At 46.3% G+C, this 20,588-nt stretch overlaps 1 protein-coding gene across 4 annotated transcripts in view; it reads left to right on the top strand.

The window, feature by feature from the left end:
- The window catches only part of AGPAT4 (1-acylglycerol-3-phosphate O-acyltransferase 4), a 126,606-nt gene that overhangs the window by 20,683 nt on the left and 85,335 nt on the right, over positions 1–20,588 (top strand). For 2 of the 4 annotated variants that reach the window (XM_030316741.1, XM_030316739.1), the window contains exon 2: positions 15,479–15,743. In XM_030316741.1, the coding sequence (XP_030172601.1) occupies positions 15,566–15,743 (178 nt within the window). In that variant the 5' untranslated portion in view covers positions 15,479–15,565. Of the gene's footprint in view, positions 1–7,574; positions 7,820–10,823; positions 11,001–15,478; positions 15,744–20,588 lie in introns of those variants that run through there. The other 2 variants (XM_030316742.1, XM_030316740.1) reach the window with 2 other exon arrangements.

Raw genomic sequence — 20,588 nt, 5'->3', positions numbered from 1 at the left:
GGTTCCCCTCACTCCCAGCTGAGGTTATGTCGGCATGAGTGTAGTTCCAAGGTACAGCTTCCTGATTTCCTATGGATTTTTAACTAGTGATTGGAAAAGGCTGGTCTGTGACTCAGTAACAGTTGCTGCGTCTGAGAGAGGAAAATAGCATCTGGTGGCAGGACCAGGAAGAAAGAACACTCAGGGCTTTGTCCCTACCCCCCAGTGACGTGATGGGGCCAGTCACCTGACTGTCTCGATGGCCAATGTTTCATCTAGAAAATGAGTAGTCGGAGTATTGACCCCTGCAGTCTCTTTTTATTGGTATTTAATAGATGAAATTATAGTATGAGTTAATGGAATAGGAAGGGTCTTTCAATAAATGCCTTGGATACAACTGGTTAAATATTTGGAAAGAGATCCACTTAGATCTTCACGGACTATCATAGCCCAAAATAAATGTCAGATATAGATTAACCAGTTAAAAATAAAATTAATTCTAGACCATAATATTTAAATAAAAATTCTAATAAGCATTAAAAAATAAAAAATAAAATAATTCTGGAAAAACAGTGACATGTGTTTTGTGCCGTTTGAAAAGTGAGGGTAGAAGGAAAAACTTTCTAAGTTTAAACTTTATGAAAGAAATCACTGTTCTTCACAATAATTTAAAGCCCCAACGAGCTAAAAATAAAAGCAAACTAGAAAAATGGTCATTCTAAATGGAATAGGAAGATGTTATTCTACTTAATAGATGAAAAGCTCTTGAAAATCAATATGCAAGAGATAAATGGGCAATAAATTAAAAGGCAAGTCATGAAGAAAAAGCCATAGTTTAATAAATGTTAAAGAATATCCAGCTTTACTTGTCACTCCAAAAATTAAAACAATGCGACACACTTTTAATGTATGAAGAGTGAGTCTGGTTTTTGTTGTTTTTAGATGAGAATTTTTAGTGTTGACATAAATGTGATAAAATGGGTATTTTTGTATTTTGCTGCTAAGAACATAAGTAACCACAAAACTTTTGGAAAATGATTTGGCAATATTTGCCAGATACCTTAAACTTTTATTCCTTGAACCCAGATATCCTATATGTTCTAAAGACCTAACTCAAGGTTCAGAAGAAAAGTTATGCCTGAAATTATTAATCATGGCTTTATTATTAAAAAGGCAAAAAGAAGTCTAAATATACAACGATGAGGCAGTAAGGAAATAATTATGATATGCCCAGTATAAGTACTAGAAGAGTTATACTGTGATATTTGGACACATTGAAAATGATCTCACTAAAGCTTAACAAAAGGGCATATAAAACTGATTTAACCTAAGAGTTCAACATATTTAAAAACAAAAAAGGCGTCTGCTTTTTTATGGTAAGTTCTACCTAACAAAGAAAAAAAAAAAAAAGGAAAAAAGCCTATGCATTCACCAAAGACTGAAAGAAAATAAACCAAAATGTCAGTGACAGTTTTAGGTGCTAAAATTTCTACATTTTAGAACTTGACAAATTTTTATATAATGAATATGAATGACTGTTATAGTGGAGGAGAATTATCTTTAAAAATATCCATGACTATGGCTTAGTGACTTGCATAGAGCATATAGTTTCCTTTACTTTTATCAGATTTGCATTTTAATAGAAGAGTTTTTGTTTAAAAAAACAAAACAAAACCAGTCCGCTCTGGTCCCCAACCAACATCTGAGCTCCCCTACTGGAGTTCAAGTAGGTAATTTGCTTTCATTTTGAGTTATTTTCATGTCAGTTTGATATATTGCCTCATGCAATTTTAGCATTTGTAAAAGAGAATTCTGTGCTTGTTACACGCAATGTGATGGGTTAGGGAGCAATCATGGGGGGTTATCTGCATGGCTTTTGCAAGGAGAATAAATTGTTGGGTCATCTGACCTGTGCTTAATTTAATGGGAAAGAAACCTAGGACTTTATCAGTTCCTGCTTTCGCTTTTGCACTTTGCTTTTGACGATTCAGAGTTATTGGTATAAAGATTAAATTATATTAGGTCGTCTAGAGATTCCGATTGAGTCACCATTTATGGAGTATCTACTTATTCTGTAAGAAGTGGAAGGGGTGGGGGCGCCTGGGTGGCTCAGTCGGTCAAGCGGCTGACTTCGGCTCAGGTCATGATCTCGCGGTCCGTGAGTTCGAGCCCCGCGTCGGGCTCTGTGCTGACAGCTCGGAGCCTAGAGCCTGTTTCAGATTCTGTGTCTCCCTCTCTCTGACCCTCCCCCGTTCATGCTCTGTCTCTCTCTGTCTCAAAAATAAATAAACGTTAAAAAAAAATGTTTTTTTAAATTAAAAAAAAAAGTGGAAGGGGTGGAGGTTCCTCCTGAGCCTGGAAATATTACTCAGTAAGTGCTTTAGTTTATTGTGCACAGTGCTGACCCACATGAGACACAGAGAGGGGTTCTGTAACAATCCCCTGTGCTTACCTTCAGAAGTCTAATGCAGTGGTATAAAGTTATAACAATAAATACGAATCAATGAATTTCTAACTGAATGGATGAATGGGTAGCTTTGTGGACAGCCTAATGCATGAATGGAGTTATCAATGGATTAATGAATGTTTGCACGGGTCCAAGAATATCTGTCCTGGATTCTACTGAACAGAAGTTGAAAAGAACATACCTGCTTTCACGAAGCATCCTCTGTTCCTGAGCTTTGTGACAAAAGGAGAAACAGAAAGGGAGAGAGAGGAGGCCCTACTTCATGTTTTATCACTGCTGTTATTAATGAGACTTTTCGAGGAATAGCCAGTCTGTAATGACCCCAAAAGCATTGTTCCTGTCTGAGTACTTCACTATTCTGTGGTCATATTTCAGACCTATCTAGAAACAAGGATACTGTAAGTCAACTTATTTTGGGCCCTCACAGCCAGCATTTCTGTCTTCAATAAATGATTCATGTCAGGAAAGCATTTAAGTGCTTTTGTTTTCTAATAAGTCCCTCTTCGGGTCCATTATGCATGAATCCAGTCGGGGAAATTGCCTGGGTTCATTGACATCACTTTATGAAAATCAAAGAAATGAAAGATTTAAAATCCAGCCTTATTGATCTCCCACCTTCCACACACTTCTTACCAGAAAAGAAGAGTTGGCCACAACAGGGCCTCCAAGAACTCAAGGGTCAAGGGTGCTTAACCAACAGTGAGGAACCCGCCAGAGAAAAGAGCCCATTTACTGGTGTCTGAGACACAGAAGAAAAAGGCCACTTGCTTATTTTGCCCGGAGTTATCACCTCTGAGCAGACCCTCACAGAACCTACCCACCTTGAAATAAGCCCCATGGATCCTGACAGAACGAGTGGAGGGCTTCTTCCAAGCTCAACTCCCTGGTAGGGACCCCAGGGCATTAATGCTATGGCAGTTCTTATGAATCAGAAGCACTGTGGTTGACAGCATGTAGACTAGTGTCCCCATTTCCCATTTTCTGAGCCACAAAATTGGGTTTGACAGAGCCTTTGCTCATCCCTTACCTCACTGAACTCTCCCACCACCCTTCTACGTGGCCAGTGAATCTGTCATATTCAATTGACAGAAGACCAAGCTGAAATTCCTGGAGGCCAATGGCCAGGTTGATGCAGACACACAGACGGTCAAGAGTCAAACCCAGACCCGAGTCAATACTGGTGCTTCCCTTTCTGTACTTACGTTGTGGACCACTGGTAGAGTCATGATTTCTACCTTCCCGAAGAGAATTCTAGTCCGGATGATACATGCCAGTGCAAGATAAGTTCCCAGTGTATCGCCCCCGGCACCCCCTGTATTTGCACCAAGTTAGCTATTGTGTACAGGAGCATCCCATGTCCACGTGGTTTTGTTACATAGCCCTCAAGCTTTGGTTCCCTATCACTTCACATCTTCTTGGTTTTCTCACTTCATATCTAATGCTCAGAACTTCCCCAGGACTGGCAGTTTGGGCATTTGTCTGAGGCTGGTGACCTCTGTTGGTTACAGGCCCTGTTTACCTGGCTACAGACAATGTTTTGTCCTGTGCGTAATGGCAAAGAGTCATGACTCCTAATGAGCTGTTGACCCAGGCAGACTAGGTGGGCTAGGCCAGAATACGTGAAGAGATTTGTGCGATCTTACCAACTTTACTGGAAAAACAATGCCAGAGAATGTGCTTGGCTATCTCTGGTGATTCAGTACTAGTGTCCTCACAGTTTCCTGGCCTGGCCATTCCCAGACCATGTGTCGTCTGGCCAAACTGAAGCCTGCTTTAAGGTTAGAGCTTCTAAATACTGAAAAGATTAGAGTTGTACCACTCTCTCAATGGGTACTGAGAGTGGAAATATTAAATTATAAAATAAATTTAACGAAATTTTTGATGAAGTTTTACATTTTACCCTAAGTCTTAATTTAATGTAATTTTTTAAGTAGGTTTCGTGCCCAGTGCAGAGCCCAACACAGGGCTCGAACTCACAACCCTTGAGATCAAGACCTGAGCTGAGATCAAGAGTCAAATGCTTAACTGACTGAGCCACCCAGGTGCCCCGCCACAAGTCTTAATTTTAAAGGCTTTTTATTATTATTATTATTATTATTATTATTTTACCTATTTTGAAACATTAAAGGTCAGGTTTTATGAAAAAAATTTAGGCGCCATGATTTGCTGATGACCTAAGCACCTGTCTGTCCGCACCAGTAAGTTGTCCCCAACCTCACCCTGTTCAGAAGTCAGCCTCCTGCAAATTGCTTCCTGGTGGATACAGACACATCTATTATCTGCTTCCTCTTATATATATATGTATATCTATCTTATATATATATATATATATATATATATATATATATATATATATATATCTTGTATATATGTGTGTGTGTGTGTGTGTGTGTGTGTGTGTCCTTAGCTTCTTATTGCAAGGCTCCAGGGAAATGCTGTGACATTCCAAGGGCACCAAGATGACTGTGGTCTTAATCTTGTCAATATTGGTTTTTGTTTCTCTTCCACGGTGTAAAAGCAAGTCGCATATCGTACGTCCAACTTACTCCTTCCATGCAGTTTATATAGATAACTCACTGGTATCGCCCATCGTTTTGAAGAGAGCTTCAGAACCAATGGTTTTGAACTATCTTACTTGAGGAGAGGAATGAGGACCGAATCATTTAACTAAAACTTGTGAGTGGACTTTGGGGGTCTTACAAGTCACCTCACCTCATCCTGGAGTGTGTGGGGTCAGAAAAAACAAATGTTCACACGAGGAATCTTACTAAAACAAACAGGAGAAATGGATTAGGGGAACTGCAGAGTGGAAAGGCTAGTAAGAAAAGATGGTGGATGGTTTGGGGTCGTGGGTAAAGCAGCTGAGGGAGGAGGAGACACGCCCGGGCCGCCAGTACCAAGGAGCTGCTTCATGCGGGCCTGAGCTTGGCGCTTTCTTTCTATACATTGGCGCAGGTCAGCGTCCCACGATTCCTGGAAGGAGGGGATTATTACCTCCATTACACAGACGAGGATACTGAGGCTGAGATGACGAGGCCAAGGTCATGCAGTTAGGAAGTGGGGAGTTAAACCCAGCGTCTCTCTGCAGAGCTTCTCCATGGCTGGTTTGGCCACCCAGCTTTGTCACGGCCCATGTGGGAAGGGGAGAAGGAGGCACTGGAAGACCGCAGTCCTGACCACGTTGCCTTGGTGACAGTGGGACTAGAGTAGGAGGTGGTTTATACGCTGAATAAAGCTCTTTTCTCGTTTTTGGTGCCAGCTGGTGCTGCATCGAACTCGCGCCTGCTTCAGCAGGCCCAGGGCTGGTCCCGGGCCGTTTCCCCACTTGGAGAGACCTGAGGGGCTAACTGCTCCCTCCTATTTCCACCGTCACAGGTAGATTACTGGACCGATGGCCACCGATCTGCCACAACAAGAGTGGTGATGAAGAAGCAACAATTTGCGTTCAACATCCATCTTGCTTTCATTCTGTATTTGAAAAGGCTTCATTATTAATTGGAATATTCTTATTTAAAGCAGAAATGTCCATGTTTCCTGAATGGGAAGATTAGTGTTCCCCCATTTCATTTCAGTTTTTGGTTTCATGATACTGGATCTTGGGGAAACTTCCAGAGGTGGAACATAATTTCACAATGCATTTTCCACAGAGTACCTAGTAAAATAGTTCACACATTCTTGGTTGCTGGAATTGCAACCCACCAGCTAGCTCCTCGGACTGCCCAAACGCCGTGAAGTCAGGGCCCCCCGTACCCTGTGACCGTGAGAGAGCTGGATTGGGGTGTAGAAATGGCAGGCATTGTTCTGGAAGTGAGGGTGTTCCTGAGGGCTGGGCAGGACCGACTGGTGGGGCAGTAGCTCAAAACTCATGATCTCCCCAGTGTCAGAAGTGGGACCATGAATTGAAATATGGAATGGTGCTATGAAGGCCCAAGTTCATGTGCAGTCCAGCTACCTCAGCTGTGTCAAAGCAGCACAATATCGCTCAGGGCACGAGTTTGGATTTTAGACATTTATTCACTCTTTGACCTTTGCATAGTCTAACTGCTTAGGCTAGCTAAATCCCCGTTTCCTCATCTATAAAATAGGGATAATAATACCTTCCATGGTGGGCTTTTGTGACGGCGACTGAGATAATGTGTGTGAAACGTTCAGTGTGCTGATCCTCACTGCGCTGGTTACTACTCAGAAAATCTCATGTTTAACTCTGGACATTTTAATCTTGTAGTCGTTACTGCTACAAAAGGCCTTAGAGAATATCTAATTGAATTTCCTTCTATCTTTGTTCTTTTCTCGTAAAAAGGTACCTAGGGTATCCATCGGTGTTTATCTCGGAGTCTTGGTTTCCTTGGATTGGACAGAAAAGCTCTTCAGAATGTGTTTTGCTCTTATAAGCTACTCAGAATCAACTATTAAATATAAACTCAGAAGCCTCAATTTTCTATAGACCTAAGTTTTTATCATCCTAAAATTAGACTTTGGAGAAAGGCTCGGTGTTATTTATTAGAGGACGTAATGAAAACCTTGAGTATGATTTATGACTCCTTCGGAGCTTGGTTTGTTTTAATGGACATCATGTACGGTACAGGGATATTGGACAGAGGACTGGTCCATAAAATTTTAACATAAGCTAATTTTAATAGGCTTCTCTGCAAAACCATTCGATGGGGATCATTTTTTTAATTGAGGAGTATTTTAGTTACAGATGGTCCCAGAGACAGTTAAATTCAGTCTAGAACACTTTCTCTCCTGTTTTGTTTTGGGCCTTGGGCCAGTCTAACGCGCAGGAATCCAAAAACTAAATTTATCCTTGTTTGTCAGGACTAAGCCCTAAGTGGAAGCCTCAGGCTTCCACAAGGTAGTCGCTGCCCTTTTGGAGATTTCTGCTAAATTCATTCACCCTCACGGGGCACGCAGAATCTGAATGTTCCAAGAGCAGAACATACCTCACTCGTTTCCCCCTGGGACTACATCCGTGTCCCTTTCCTCCAGGGCCACCACTACTGGCCCCAGGCATTCTGTGCTCTACCGACCGAAAATACTGGTCCAGAGACAAAATTCACTAGCTAGCTGCACGTTAGTCCGTGTTACTCTCCACCAACCCTTAAGTTTTCTTTTTCTTTCCATCCAGTTGACCATGCCCCTTTGAGAGCCCTCTCTGTACATGGGAGCTGAGGAAGAGAGAAGGATCTCCTTAATCACTATTGAGGAGACCCCACTGAAATGACCGGAAAACCTGATTTGTGAGGACATACATTTCCTGTATTAGAATCAGAGACTGTTCTGTCTGTCAAAGATCTTGGAGCTCGCCTACTCACTGTCTTCCTAAGGAAGAAAATGCTAAAGCAGTAGTGAGGCCATCCCAACAGACTCCAGGTTGGCTGACGTGTCTAAGTGTGGGATGTGTGTATGTGTGTGTGTGTTTGTATGTGTATATAACAAATAACTGTTAGTGTTTTCGTAAGGCGTCCTTGGCTTCCAGTACTTTTTTCTATACTTGATTTTAATGTGATTATTATTTATATATGTGTATGTATATATACATAGATATGATTCGGGGTCCTTTAGCTCTTAATATATTGAAAATGTAGCCATCTCACTATAAACCTATTACAGTGATACTTAAATTGTATGGGTTTGCCATAATTCACTTAATTGTTTCCACATGTGGAAATGTAAGCAGTTTCTAATTTTAGGTGTTTATAAATAATGCTTGCTGAATATCTTCATGCAGAGAGAATAGTCTAAAAGTTAATTTTGTCCTTAAGAGTGTTTCCCAGAAGTTGGTTACGAGATTGAGCGGTAGGAAGACGTTTCAGGTCTTTGTACGCGTGTCAAGTTGCTTTTCTAAAAAGACTGAACGGTTGTTCTCACAAGGAGGGTGAGAGTCCCACTTCCCTTCAAGTCTTTCAGAATGTATTATTATTTTAGTTTGGAATGTAAAAAAAAAAAAAAATAGGTTCTGTTTGTTTAGTATTTGCATTTCTCGCATCTCCTTTCTGCTTTGTGACCTGTTCTGGTGCTTGGAGTTAAAAGAGCCTAAAATGAGGGGTTGTTTTGATTTCAGTGATGATACTACATTGGTCACGGGTATTATTTTAGCAATTCCGCTTGGACTGATTTCTTTGGAGGAACGTTTTGCTTCTTCTAAAACCCTGCCCTGGCTCGGCGCTGTAATAAGTGTGACAAACAAGCCAAACCCCGAGAAACAAGCTACTGAAGGACTTAAACCCGTTTCAGACTCCTTCTCTCTTCCTGCCCGAGCCTGAAGGTCGTGCTTATTTAATGGTTTCAGAGTAGTGAGGAAGGCAGAGGACTTAAGTCTTAGCGAAGGCTCTTCTGTCTGTCGCCTTATTCGAATGCTTTCCGTTGAAGCTCTCTGTGCGCACTTAGAGGAGGATGCAGTTTGAATTCTCTCCTGGGGACATTCCGAGCTTTCTTTATTTGCTTATGTTTCCACTGCCTGAGGCTGGGCAACGTGGGGCGCCATCTGCTTGACTGAGCTGAACTGGCTCAGGAGCCCCGCGGGGCCCCGCTCGGCTGCTGGGGTGCGCAGGGCTGCTGGGGTGCGCTCGGCTGCTGGGGTGCGCGTGGCTGCTGGGGTGCGCGCGGCTGCTGGGGTGCGCGCGGCTGCTGGGGTGCACGCGGCTGCTGGGGTGTGCTGGGCTGCTGGGGTGCACGCAGCTGCTGGGGTGTGCTGGGCTGGGGTGCGCGGGGCTGCTGGGGTGCACGCGGCTGCTGGGGTGCACGTGGCTGCTGGGTGTGCAGGGCTGCTGGGGTGCCCTCTGCTGCTGGGGTGTGCAGGGCTGCTGGGTGCCCTTGGCTGCTGGGGTGCCCTCGGCTGCTGGGGTGTGCAGGGCTGCTGGGGTGCCCTCGGCTGCTGGGGTGCACAGGGCTGCTGGGGTGCCCTCGGCTGCTGGGGTGCCCTCGGCTGCTGGGGTGTGCAGGGCTGCTGGGGTGCCCTCGGCTGCTGGGGTGCACAGGGCTGCTGGGGTGCCCTCGGCTGCTGGGGTGCCCTCAGCTGCTGGGGTGCACGTGGCTGCTGGGTGTGCAGGGCTGCTGGGGTGCGCCTGGCTGCTGGGGGGGGTTGTTGTGCAGGGCTGCTGGGGTGCGCGCGGCTTCTAGGGTGCGCTTGGCTGCTGGGGCGCGCGGCCGCTCCTCTCCTCGGTGTCTGCTCACTTCCTTGCTGGGAACGCTGCGTGGGAAACGCAGCGTCCCTGAAAGCACGGCCCGGCTCGGACTGCCTTCCTTCTGGGGTCCGCTTCTCCAACTCCACACTTGGGAAGATTATTCCTCAGTGAAGAAGGTGAAGAGCCGCGAGCTCTCGTGAACGCATCGTTTCCCGTCTCTGAGTCACCGACGGAAAAGTAGAGGTTACAATGAAAACAAACGGGGGAGGAAATGTTTTCACACGCTTGGAGGTAAATTCAGGAAAATGTCAGGCTCTAGATATGTAGTGAGAAGGGAAACTAAGTCGATTTCTATCTCTCTGCTTTCCCAGAAATGCTAAAATCACATTTCTTAGCTGCGCCCCTTTGCCTCTTTATTTTCTTGCCACGAGAAGAAAAATCTCCCACTATTTGGGCGCCGCCTGTGTGGCAAGCATTCCAGAAAGTGTTTCAAATGCGTTATTATCCGAGCCCCACGACCGCCTGGTGTTGAAGGTATTGCTCTGATTTCGCAGACACGGAAGAACTTTCATAGCTGCCGATGGGCTGAGCCTGGATTTCTAGCCAGGGCTGCCCTACTCGCAATGGCCCCTTAACCTTCCCTGTTCCCAACTTCCTCCCAGGCACCTGTGCTGGGGTGCAGGGTGGCATCCAGCCTCCACACGGTCAGAGCCCGGATTCTCACCTTGGCGCCCTCCTGACGGGGGGTGTGTCCTTCTCATCAGGTCTCATCAGGCAGCACACTTGTTCTGCCTCGACGACCTGGGCTGTCTCCCCTTCTGCATCACACGGGCTCCGTCATCTGACCACAAGGAACCATGATGCAGGCCGGGATCGGGTCCCTTCTTCTGTCCAGGGGAGGAAGAGCTCATCTCATTCTAAGAAAAGAGTAATAAAACAGGAGAAAAGAAACCGCCAGAATTCTTCCACCCCAAATTAGCCACTATTAATAGACAGCCATGAATATAGAAATAGACAGAGATGTGAATGATATAAATATACACATTATTATTTTACAAATCTGAATCATGCTTCTTTGTTACCGTTTTTCACTCAGTGTCTTCTCATATTCTTCAAAGGCCTATACCAGCTCGTTTAATGCCTCTGTTATACAATTGGTTCATGGTCGCTCAACGTCCCCCATGTGCGTGACCCCAGGTCTCCCTTCCTTGGATGAACAGCTTCTTTTCTTCACAGTGGCACTTCAGGAGATTTCTTCCATTGAATAAGAGGCCTCCTCCAACATTAATGGCAGCTTTTTCAAACAGCTGTGAGCCGATTTAACATAGACTCATGGGCGACAATGTGCCCTCAAGGACTGCCAGAGACTTTTTCAAATGATGAGTTAAGTTCAAACTCTGCTAAACATCAGTAGCTGGGACATGAAGGTAATTTGGAGTAAACTATCCTCCTTGAACCTATTATCCTCCTTGAACCTTGATTCCTGGTGACAGGAGCTTTCTGTCTGTGTTTAAAATGCTGGTTCAGGAATTTTCAGGTGATGGGTCAGACTCTACCTTCTGAAAAATCCAAATAATGTATACAGGTTGGGTTTTCTGGCATTTTTCCCTGTTCTCTACGATTTCTCTTTAAAATGTCTTCATGTTTCAGGGGCACCTGGGCGGCTCTGGCAGTTAAGCGGACGACTCTAGATTTCGGCTCAGGTCATGATCTCACAGTTCTTGACATTGAGCCCCAGGTTGGGCTCTGTGCTGAGTGTGGAGTCTGCTTGGGATTCTCTGTCTCCCACTCTCTCCTTCTCTCTCCCTCTCTCTCTCCCTCCCTCTCTGCCCCTCCCCCGCTCGCACTCACCCTCTCTCTGTCTCTCAAAATAAATAAATAAAACTTAAAAAAAAATGTTTTCTTGTTCCGGCAATTCCTCCTACATGTTACCTGCATTCCCTGGGTTGTGACTGGTCTGGGCTTCAATATCTGGCAAGACCCCTGCTCCTGTTCTCAGCACAGCCAGCTTGTGCGCCAAGCCCCAGTCATGTCACCTCTCCCCTCTGTCCCCTCCTCAAAGATGACCTGGGCTGGATTTGCCATCGTGAACACGATGGAAGGGGCTGTACCTCACAAGCCTGGAGTCAGCTCTCGGGGCCTGTGGGCGAGTGCCAGGGAGGGGCCCACGGGCCGGGTTAAAGGCCACTTGGGAGCCCCTGATGTGCCGTCCACACTCTGCCCTGTGCAAGAATCCCAACCAGACCATGGCAGCATCTCGTTTGGGCTTTCAGGCACATAGGTTCTTCATCATTGCCCTTGATGATAAGAAATATCTTTGCTCACAGCAGTATGACACAGAAACAGCTTCATGGTTATTTGTTGATTTACAAACTCCATAAATTACTTGTTCTGACAGTCTGTGAAATAAAATTCTTTGTCATTTCCTTGCTTCGTATAAGCTGCTGAAGTGAATTTGCTGGAAAGTTTCTTCCCCTCACATTCTAGGTAGTCACGCATCTGAAAGGGAAGTAGGCAAAGTATTTTTAACTGCTTTCACCACTGGTCAGATATTTCTATCATCTCTCCTCAGTAGGGCACCGAATTGGCTGATGACCACGTTCAAAAAAAGCTGTTCCTTATTCAGTATGGGTAGGGTGGCCCCCCAAACTTCCATCTGGAATAAACTTAAGACACACAACACATATTTACCCAACAGATACCTCCTTAAATGATTTAGCCTTGTGTCTCTTTATTGCTAATCAGCTCTGAGACTAAGTCAGTCGAATTGTTTAACAAACTCATGGCACCTGCCAGCCTTGTTCCTCTTCAGGCAGTTCCTTGGCTAGTCTTTCCTTTTGCTCTTGCCTATAATTTTGAGACTCGGTTTAGGTTAAAAAAGAAAGAAAGAAAAACAATAGTCTCCTTGGAATTTTGATCCCTCTTTACAGATAGGGAAACTGAGATTCAGAAGGGTTACTTCACCTGAAGGCACACGACCGGTAAGAGGTACAGCAGAGGTTCAAACCCAGACAGTTGGACCCAAGCCCACGCTCGGCCACCACACTAGTCTAGGAAGAGAATTTGAGGAAGTGTGTGCAAAACCAAAGCAACCAAGGCCCGCCTGCCTGTGATTCCCCCTGAAACATCACCAGTATTACATAGACTCCTGCTTCGTGCGGTACTAGCGAAGGTTTTACTTGAGGGCATGGTGGTCCCTGGTCTTTTACAAGGAAAAAAAAAAATCTTCCGTGTTCTTTGTAATGTCCTACTATTGACTGGAAGTCGAGGAAGGCAGCATTTCTTTCCCTGCGTTTCCAAAGTCCACTGTCTTCCTTTTCTTAGTGTTAAGTCAGCATAACAAAGGATTTGCAAAATACTTGACACGTACTAGATCGTAGAGACCTAGGGAAGAATCCTACTTCTTTTGGCCAGGTTGTCTGGAAGCTTTTAGTGGCTCATCTAGGGACAGTGAATAAAGCGCATGAATATTCAACATCGTCCTGTAACTGCTGCCACACTGTAAACCAGCGTACATCACTCCTCTTTATGTGGCTCCTAAAACTCAAGTGCATTGAAAGGGGGCTGCCAGCTTAATGCCTACTCATTAGAGAGAGACTGAGTGTGTTGGAACCAAGTGTGTCTTAAGGAGTTTGACAACCTGGAGATGTTTGTGGGAAAAGCCACCTGGGAAAGGTCAGAGACGTGACGCATCAATCAGTCCCCGCAGACCCTTGGCTTTGTGCCAGAGAGCAGGGCTTCTGGGGGGGTCGGGTGTCTCAGCTGACTCCAGAGAAATCAGGCCCAACGTTACTTTCCACTTCCCCCTACCAGAAACATATGGAAAGCATGCGGGAGTACCGTGTACCTTCCAGATCATCTAAGCAAGTGTAAATGTTCTAGAGGAACACACCTTATGTCTGTCCTGCTGCCCACGGCCATCTTCAAAACCGGTCTGGGTGACCAGAAGCAAGTCCCATTCCCCACTCTGAATATAGCTTGTGATTTTGAAGTCCACTGGAGGCTGCGCTCGTTTTTGCCTTTGGGGTCATCTCTGAGCTGCTCCGCAGAGCCCAAGAGAGCTCCCCAGCTCCCACCCCGGGAACAAAGCAGCCCAGGCAGGTGCACAAGAAAGAACTCGGAGATAAGACAGAGACCTATGATTAGTTGCGGGCTGTGACAACCTTAGGCAAATCACCCAACCTGTGAGTCATCTCAGTTTCTTATTCTGAAGAATGGGATGATAATAATACTCTTCTCATTAGATTCATGGGAAGCTTAAAATGATATAATAGATGTGAAACTATTATGTAGATTTTTTGGTGTTATTAACAAAGACTGATCTCTCCACTGTTACTGTTGGAGGGTTTATGCTAAGTTTGGGCTGCTTCTAGAGAAGTTTGCAGTGAGATCCTGCTTCCAGGAGAACCAGGCTACTGTGCGTGACTGCCTCAGCTTTCTTCCTTTTGCCATCAGAGTATTTGAAACTCCTGCCTTCACGCTTGCCCTCAAAGGCTTTTTTTGCCACACTGTAAAGTCATATCATTATTCCATTTTGGGGTCGGAGACTGATTACCAGGCCGTGAGTCTGGCTGCTATTTGAGTTTCTTTCTGATTTTAGAACTGTGTGTGTGTGTGTGTGTGTGTGTGTGTGTGTGTGTGTGTGTGAGGGGTGTGGTGGGGGTGGTTCTCTTGCCTTCATACTTGGTCATTTGTGTTTACTGATATTTCAAAGCCCATTCCTTGTCTACCTTCATTAAATCATTCCACATTTTTTTTTTTTAAATTAAGCTCCCCTTGGGGCGCCTGGGTGGCGCAGTCGCTTAAGCATCCGACTTCAGCCAGGTCACGATCTCGCGGTCCGTGAGTTCGAGCCCCGCGTCAGGCTCTGGGCTGATGGCTCGGAGCCTGGAGCCTGTTTCCGATTCTGTGTCTCCCTCTCTCTCTGCCCCTCCCCCGTTCATGCTCTGTCTCTCTCTGTCCCAAAAATAAATAAACATTGAAAAAAAAAAATTTTAAATTAAGCTCCCCGAGGGGCGCCTGGGTGGCTCAGCCAGTTAAGTGTCCGACTTCAGCTCAGGTCATGATCTTGTGGTTCATGAGTTCAAGCCCCACGTTGGGCTCTGTGCTGGCAGTGCGGAGCCTGCTTGGGATTCTCTCTCTCTCCCTCTCTCTCTGCCCCGCCCCTGCTTGTGCACTGCATCTCTCTCAATATAAGTAAATAAACTTTTTTAAAAAAATTAAGCTCCAGCTATGTGCCAATGACTGCTCCAGTCACTGGAGAGAAAATGATGATCTTCAGGAGAACCGTGTACTTGGGAGCAGTGACGGTGCAGTGGGGGAAGGGGGAAGAGCAGAGGGTGTCCTCCAGGGACACACTGGGACAGGTGCTTCGGCAGGCAGAGGCCACCCCAGGGGTATCCCTAACGTCACGCGGGCCAGCTTGCCAGAAGGGACGTTGGAGCAGGCAGGATCTGGAGGAAGAGAAGTGGGCGGGGGAGGGTGTTCGGGCAGAGGTGGCAGCAGGAGGGGACCCCGGAAACACAGCCTCTGCTGTGATCACCAAAGACAGGAGCTCGCACAGCAGGCGAGCCGCAGGACTCGAGCCAGCTCGGCCACCTGTGAACCTGGCAGCCGTAGAAGCCGTGGAACCGCGGCCGGGCTGCTTACCCTCCCAGGACCTCGGTCCCCTCCTCTGTGCTAACAGTCCCAGCCTCACGGGGTGTTGGGGCAACGAAAGGAACTATTACTTTTAAGGGGCTGAAACCCGGCCTGACATAAGTAAGCGCCACGTGACTGCCGAATAAAAAGAAACCAACTCGTGTACAAAGTGTTTCATTGTAAGAGTCTATTTTAAGTCTATCCCCCCCGACTCTAAAAGCACGTCTTATATTTTTGTAACGTGTAACACTGGTTTGTGTTCTAGACACTTTCCTGGGTGGCGGACCTTGGTTCCCTCTGGAAATATTCTCCTGCGAGTATTTATTTGTCTGAATCAACGCAACCCCGCGCCATGGACCTCCTCGGGTTGCTGAAGTCTCAGTTCCTGTGCCACCTTGTCTTCTGTTACGTATTTATCGCCTCGGGGCTAATAATCAACACCGTTCAGCTCTTCACCCTCCTTCTCTGGCCAATTAACAAGCAGCTCTTCAGGAGGATCAACTGCAGACTGTCCTACTGCGTCTCCAGCCGTAAGAGTCTCGTTTATTCTGTTTGTATCCTCACCGCTGCGGGGTGTCGGAGACAGGGCTGGGAGCGGCTCCCCGGGCTTGCCCGGCGGCCCAAGCTGCTTTTGGTTCTTTTGTGTCCGTTCCTTTGTTTTAGGTTGGCAATGTCTGCTTTGTCCTCACTCTTCAAAAGCTAATTTTTGACCGAGCGATGCCAATAGCCCACGGTGCAGCTCAACAGGCGCAGAACGGTCGCCTCTGGAAAGTAAATCTACATTCTGTCTGTGTTTTCATTTTCCTCCTCAGCGGCAACCAGTGTTAACGATTTCTTAGTTGCCCTTATGGAAATGGCATTATTTTGTGTACTGAGATCTTTACGGATTTATGGCTCTGATGTGTGTATGCAGGTGGGTCTGTGTGCATATGTTTGGATACATAATGTTTTTAACAGCGAAATGGCAATGTAACGTATTGTTCTTTTGCCCTGCATCTTTAACTTTTTATTTTGAGATAATTGTAGACGTACCTGGGGTTGTGAGAAATGACACAGAGAGCTCCCCTATACCCTCCAGGCAGTTTTCCCTAGTGAGAAATAACTTCTTGCATAACTACAGTATAACATCCCAACAAGAAAACCAAGAGTGACACAATCCACCAGCCTTATTTAGATTTCTCCGGTTTTATGGACACTGATTTGTGTGTTTGTGTGTCTGTGTTTGATTATACTCAGCTATTTTAAACGTGACTAATTCCACTGGCCCGAATTTCAAAATTGAAGTGAAAAGAAGTAAATCAGAATATTGGGAGTGCCTGGAGATGAGTTTTGTTGTTGATTGACCTTAAACCTGTACCTATTCTCAAGAGTACGGAAGGCAGTGTATCATTACCAATTATGTATATGGGTGTGAATATATTTAAAAATATGAGGGGCGCCTGGGTGGCGCAGTCGGTTAAGCGTCCGACTTCAGCCAGGTCACAATCTCGCGGTCCGTGAGTTCGAGCCCCGCGTTGGGCTCTGGGCTGATGGCTCAGAGCCTGGAGCCTGTTTCGGATTCTGTGTCTCCCTCTCTCTCTGCCCCTCCCCCGTTCATGCTCTGTCTCTCTCTGTCCCAAAAATAAATAAACGTTGAAAAAAAAAATTAAAAAAAAAAATGAGCTCTTTCACATCAGGCAATTTAAAAATCTCAGCTATATTAGATGCACCAGGAGTCCAAAATTATTGGCATCTTCCTGAAACCCTTTAAATGAAGCAATTAAATGTGAATTTGAATCCAGACAATACAGGCTGCTTACAATTATCCAAATGGATTACTCCTGATCCAATCAGTTATTAATTTAAACCTCAACATACCGACTTGTGACAAGAAAATGATAGAAACATCCTTATCCGTGATTTCTTTCACCAACTCAGAACTTACAAATCTTTCTGATACTATTTCTGATAGGGTGTCAGTGCTAGACCCCTAAGTCTTTTATTAGTGTGTTTTATATAAATATGTCTTGAAGATATTCATAACATCCCAAAGGCAAGCTATAACTGCAAAAAAAAAAAAGAGAGTCTTGAAGCCATTTGTCTATGGCATATTGGATGCGGTACCCGATGCCCCAGTACATAATGCAAGTCTCCGTGTCATACATTTTACTCTCACGTTGGTCTGTGGTACTTAGGGAATGGCTCTTCAGAGCACGGTGGCCGTAGTAAGAGATGTCTGAGCTGAATTGTAGCTGTTTGAGGAGAGAAGAGTTTGCATAGTCAAGAGAAGGCGATCACTGTCTGAGACGTACCTTATGATTTTAAGGTAAAATTTTAACTCCGGTGATCGGCATCTCTTTAAACAAAACGGAAATTTAACAAAGCAACGCTGATTGTGCTCTTCATCGAAACCTGTATTTATGTGATGCGCACACACCTGTGAGATACCAACATCTGTCGGTTTGCAAGCTGAAACCATGCCTGTTGGCACCGTCACAACCCCAACCAAGTGTCAAGCACGTGGTTCGGAATTGGGTTTCTCATTTGGAGTCAAGAAGAAAGAGGTAGAATTCGGGAGGTGAGTTCCCAAGAGTACTCGATTTTGCTTGTAGTAGGTGGGGGAGACACCCAAGGCTATGGCAGGATAAGGTCCAATTCTTCCGAGAGTGCTTTAGCCCACTTGTTTCTGGTGGAAATTAAGATGGGGGACAAATTCAGAAAGCAAGTGCATTTTTACCCATCACAAATTGATGGAGTGATTTTAGAATAATTCCAAGTGGAACTCAGGAACTAACCATCCAAGACAACTAGCATTTTCCCCACGCAGAGTGTGATGGACAGACAGTCTCACTACAAGGCCTGGGAGTACATCCATCCACGGTGTCCCAGAGGAAAGCTTCTGCAGGCTCTGGACTGAATAGAAGCAGGGCCATTGTACAGCTATGTGAATAGAGAAGGGAAGGAGCAGCCGTGGCTCCTGGGGAAAGAGAACATGGTAGGAGAGAAGGGCAATGCATCCCGGGCCCGGCTTGGGGGCACCTCATTATAACGAGTTCCACGCAAAGCAGATTCCTAACCCCTGCTGCCCTGGCATGTGTTACATGGCAAAGCTACTCTCCTTCTCTTTCTCCTTTCACTTGTTCTAGCTGGTAGATGTCCTTATTCCCTGAGTGCTTCACAACCACAACAGAGGACGTGTAACACACAGACCGTGGGCCGTTGAAGGTCACGGGCTACGGTCCGTGGGTTCCTCGGCAGCTTGGAGTAGGAGACGGTCAGGTTCCTTCTGTTGGCTTCACCCTCCTCCTCTTCTCTCCAAGTTGAGATGAAAACTGTCTGTGGGGTTTGATTGTGCCTTCTGGCGTATGAATCAGTCCGAAGCTTAGAAAACCGGCAGCAGCCATCCCTGGCCACTGATATTTTAAGAAAAAAGGCAGAATAAATTGTCTCTTGGAGACTCAGGCCCCCTCCCTCACCCTGTTCACTTTACCAACAGGGCTGTGTCATCATCCCTTTTTCTTTAAATGTTTGTTAAGAGCTTGGTGTTGTGCCAGGTAAATCCGAAGTAATCCGCAGCCCTGGTGTGGGGAAACGCACGTGCCAAAGGCCACACGGATGTGAATGACAAGTAGAGACGAAATGCAGCAAAGACAGCGTGGTTACTGGCAAGACACACGGTGCAGAGAATTTCAGTCTAGTGGCCAGGACTGACATCATGAATAACAATTTGAAGGCATGTTTAATCTAGATGGCTGGGTTTGGGAGGGTTGTTGTATCTCACTTGCCCCTAGATTTGCCAGCACGAAAGGCTAAGACAGGCAGGCAGCTGAGTGGGGACGGGCAGGGTGGAGTCAGCTTCTGCAAGGAGAGAAGCAGGAAGAAAGTGACAAGATGCGAGGCAAGGAGTAGAATTGAATTACCTTTCCATCGCACAGGATGTGCCTTTTAATATCCAGGGAAAGGTAGCCAAGATTGGCTGGCTTGTTTTTCTTCCCTTCTGACACTGCAGGTTTAGAAACAACCACCACCACCACCACCACAACAAAAAAACCCAAAGATTAAAAGAACCTGTTAATGGCAGGGTTTTTAAGAGGGGGTAGGGCAGGGGAGGACTACAGATGACTTAATGTTTCAGCAAGGGAAGGACTCTTGGTGAGCCCATAGCAAAATGGAGACACCCCGTTCCCTCTCCCCCACCCCGCACCCCCCCAGCCCCGGGGCCTCGCTGCCAAATTCCTTTCTGCTCCTCACTAGCCCTGTGCAGTTGCAATGCCATTTAGTTCCTCCGGACTGAGGCGCCCACGGTCACGATGCCTGCCTGACGCACAGCTCCAGGGCCAAGGCCGCACGGTGGCGAGGGGGCAGCCAGCATCTACGGTGCCAAGATGTACAAGAGAACGTTCTACCTTCCTGCTTACAGCCTGACTCTTCACTTCTCCCACGGTGGCACTTAACTCCTTGGATAGGTAACTCCAAAACACGAACTACATTTGAAGAAAAGGAATGGGGTGGAATTGACCAAGATTCCAAGATTTTTCTAGTTAAGGGTTTAGATTTTTGTTTTTGCCCTTGGGAAGATGTTCCCTCCTGTCTTTAGCACCCCTGCTGCTCCCCTGACCTGGTTGATGGCCACCTAATCAGTAGTAGGCAGTGGTTGAGCATGACGAGAGAAGCGAGCTTCCGGTCACCACCTACATGTGTCCTGCCTTGGAACAGATGCTGGTTTTCCTGCTGTCATAATAATACACATTGGCAATGGACTCTGGGGTGTGTACGTCACTTCGGAGTTGTGACCTGAGAAGAGGGCTCGGCAGTCTGGTGAGCTTGGCAGAAGTCAGTCTGTGATCCTCTCTGGAAGGGTCAGGGCTCAGGAACTTTTCAGAACAGCCTCAACAAAGGCACGCGCACGCGGGCAGGGTGGACGCTCTGAGCCGCCCGCGAAGCTGTGTGTCCCCGAGGCATTCGATTCCGGGGGTGCGTGTGAATCGAAGACCATGGGGAGAGGGAGGTAGCCCCATCCCCCTGAGACAGAGACCAGATTCTTCCCCCAGCCAGCACGCGTCATGGGTGCGAGAGTGACCCAGCAAAGAAGGGGCCGCTGTAACCTTTTCCGACATGACCTTGGGAGAAACGATACGTCCTGTGAACCTGGCAGCTACTGATCTGTGTCTCTCTCCCCAGCCTGGGTGAGGGCAGGGCTGAGTTTCTCACTTCAGTCCAAACTGATTTCTCACTCTTCAGTGCTGGAGAGGTTTGACCCCTTCACTTGCCGCAGTGGTCTCTCCTCCAGGATGTCAGAGAGGCTCTTTGTCAGATAATCCCAAAGCTCCTAGTCTTGACCCTGCACACGCTGTCTTGGCTCCTGCTGAAATGTGGGTCTGGGGGGGACCTGCCAG

Source organism: Lynx canadensis, chromosome B2 (genome assembly GCF_007474595.2).
Source record: "Lynx canadensis isolate LIC74 chromosome B2, mLynCan4.pri.v2, whole genome shotgun sequence".
NCBI lineage: Eukaryota > Metazoa > Chordata > Mammalia > Carnivora > Felidae > Lynx > Lynx canadensis.
This window is presented reverse-complemented; position numbering and strand designations above follow the sequence as displayed.